The sequence below is a fragment of the Nannospalax galili genome, unplaced genomic scaffold (genome assembly GCF_000622305.1).
Source record: "Nannospalax galili isolate Female #2095 unplaced genomic scaffold, S.galili_v1.0 scaffold355, whole genome shotgun sequence".
Taxonomy (NCBI): Eukaryota; Metazoa; Chordata; class Mammalia; order Rodentia; family Spalacidae; genus Nannospalax; species Nannospalax galili.
The window spans coordinates 333,395-336,396 of NW_008336848.1; the positions used below are offsets into that span (position 1 = coordinate 333,395).

The 3,002-nt window shown below is 48.2% G+C and overlaps 1 protein-coding gene across 1 annotated transcript; it reads left to right on the forward strand.

Annotated features, from left to right (window-relative positions):
* The first annotated feature begins 1,780 nt into the window (after window positions 1–1,780).
* Window positions 1,781–2,862, forward strand: LOC115070060 (sialic acid-binding Ig-like lectin 14). Its single transcript, XM_029562595.1, has 3 exons — window positions 1,781–2,008; window positions 2,182–2,317; window positions 2,442–2,862. The coding sequence occupies exons 1-3, from the start codon at window positions 1,798–1,800 to the stop codon at window positions 2,482–2,484; spliced, it is 390 nt and encodes a 129-aa protein (XP_029418455.1). The 5' UTR covers window positions 1,781–1,797; the 3' UTR covers window positions 2,485–2,862.
* Window positions 2,863–3,002: the final 140 nt, after the last annotated feature.

Genomic DNA, 3,002 nt, shown 5'->3' on the forward strand with positions numbered 1-3,002 from the left:
ACCAGTGGATCTCTGTGAGTTCAAGGCCAGTCTGGACTACATAGTGAGTTCCAGGCCAGCGGGAGCTACCGGGAGACACTGTCTGAAAAAAACAAAAAAAATTTAAATGCCCCAAACCAAAGCCACAATATTTTTATGACCTAGCCTTTGGAGCCAGATTCCTAGTCATTGCTCAGCTCTTTCAGTGTGGGAGGAAAGTACATACTCAAGGCTGGCTTCATGTTAAATCTTGCACATTCTGGGGCTGGAGAGATGGCTCAGCAGTTAAGAACACTGACTGTTCTTGCAGAAGACCCCAGTTTGAATTCCAGCACCCACATGGCATCTAACAACTGTCTGTAACTCCAGTTCCAGGGGATATGACAGTCTCTTCTGTTCTCCATGGGTATTGCATGACCCAGGTGGAGGCAATACACACATACACATAAAATAAAAATAATAAATAAAATATTTAAAGGGCATCTAACCTGTCTGTAACTCCAGTTCCAGGGGATATGACAGTCTCTTCTGTTCTCCATGGGTATTGCATGACCCAGGTGGAGGCAATATAATGCAGGCAATACACTCATACTCATAAAATAAGAATAATAAATAAAATATAAAAAACAGTGTGTGAATGAGAAAAAATATACGCTGTGGTCTGCATCCTCACCAGCTTTTGTTATTTGTTTTTTTTAAAGATTTATTTTACTCTGTGTATGTGTGTGGAAGAATCTGAGTGGGTATGTACATGAGTGCAGTGCCTGTGCAGCCCTGAAGAGGACATTAGATCTCCATGGAACTGGAGTTGCAGACAGTTGTTAGCCACCTTGTGGCTGCTGAGACCCAAACCCGGGTCCTCTGCAAGAGCAGCCAGTGCTCCTAACTGCTGATCTATCTCTCATTCCATTATTTGTTTTCAGAATGATTGCTGTTCTGACTAAGGCCAGATGGAATCTCTTTGTAGTTTTGGTTTGTAATTCTCTGTTGGCTAATGATGTCATTTTTTCAGATATTTCTTGGCCATTTCTGTCCATCTTGCTTTTCTATTATTTTTTTTCTTTAATTTTTGAATAGTTTCACACAATTATTCTTGATTATTTTCACCCCCTTCAACTCCTCCTAGAGTCACCCCTCTTTCCCAGCCCACCCCTCCTTCTGTTTTTTAAACCAGTACAAATCGTGCTTAATCTTCGTAGCATTGTCTGCTCACTTCTTTCTGGCTCCTTCTCATCTTGGCACACCTCTCCCAGCTGCCCTACCCCATGTGACAGGCATCCTCCTCTTTGAGGTCACAGATCATGCCACACCTTTCTGACAACTGATGTGACCCCAGGAGCATCACCCCTTGCCCTGCGACTCATCCCTCCTCAGCCACTGCCTCCCGGGAGGCTCTCTCGGCATGTGCTCAGTGCAGGGATCTGGGGAGACACTGTGCAGCAGCCACTGACTTAGTCACTTTTCTGGTGGGTGTGATAATGCACCTGACAAAAACAACTTGAGAAACATGGGCTTTATTTCAGCCCACACTTCGACATTTCAGTCTATCATGGTGGAGAATCCAGTGGCAGGAGTGTGAGATGACTGTTGGTGCTGAGCCTGTTTTCTCCCAGCCCATAGTACGGTGTCCCCTATAGTTAGGGTGCTTCTTCTTTGTTCAGGTTGCCCAATCCAGAAACTCCCTCACAGACATGCCCGGAAATCTGTCTCCTTGGTGATTCTCGATGCTGTCAAGTTGACGGTACCAACCACTGTACTCACACAAGTACTTTTTCCTTAGTCCTCAGGATCTTGACCGGAGGCCTCTCAGTGCCTGTCATGGAGGGCCAGTCCCTGCGCCTGGTGTGTGAGACTGCCAGCAACCCTCCTGCCTCACTGAGCTGGTACCAGAAGGCAAAAGCCCAGGGTCATTCCCAGATATCAGCATCTGGGGTCCTGGAGCTGCCCTCTGTGGAGGATGGAGAATTCACCTGCCAGGCTCAGCACTCACTGGGCTCCCAGCACCTTTCCCTGAGCCTTTCTGTACAGAGTAAGGAGCAGGACACTCCCTCTGGAGCGGGGTGGGGGTGGGGGTTTTTCCATACAGTGTAAGGAGCAGGACACTCCCTCTGGGGTGAGGGGGGGATCCAAACTCACCAGTGGAGTTTGGGATGGGGGTGGGGCAAAGTCATGGGGACAGAAGCCATCTCCTCCGTCTTTCAGAAAGTTCCTGTTCCTGCCTGTGTGCAGTTGAGAATCAGGAGGGTTCCTGGCCCCTGGTCCTCACCCTGATCAGAGGGACACTCATGGGAGCTGGCTTCCTCCTCACCTATGGCCTCACCTGGATCTACTATACCAAGTGAGCAAGCCTGCCTGTCTCTGAAGAAGGGTTCCAAAGTTTCACTGGTGTCTGGGCTGTCCTGACCCATCTGGAGTTAGAATTAAAGGGCTTCACTATGATTACTATCCTGTGGGCTCTGCAGGTGTGGTGGTGCCCTCCAGCCCAAGAATGTGAAGAGTCACTGAGCCATTTCTCATCACTGGGGACTAAGGCCGCGTCACAGAGCCGTGAGGTACATTCCACCTGGGAACTCTCCACTCAGAGCCAACAGATGCCTCTGCACCCCGTGGACCGCAGTCCCTGCCTACTTACCCACTGATCTGTACGGATCCCACCTCAGTACACTGCATCTCCACCACCCTTTCCCTCCCACCTTGTCTTACTCGCTCCCAGCCCTGTGAGAGGCATGAAATGGGCACCCTACCCCACATGACCAAGAACTCATGTTACCACTTGAGTCTCTGGCCCCCCAACTTGCCTATCAGTGTAGACATGGATGTATGTCCAGTCATGAGCAGAACTTTTCCTTTGCAGTTGAAATGCCTACCTCATTAAATTACTGTAAGAGATCATAGTATTTAAATATAAGCAAACAGTTCATTAAACTATACAACATAAAAAGTCATCTCAAGGTCAGCAAGATGCCTCACTGGGTAAAGATGATGGCTGGGCAAGTTTTGTTATTAAGTTCAATCATCAAGCC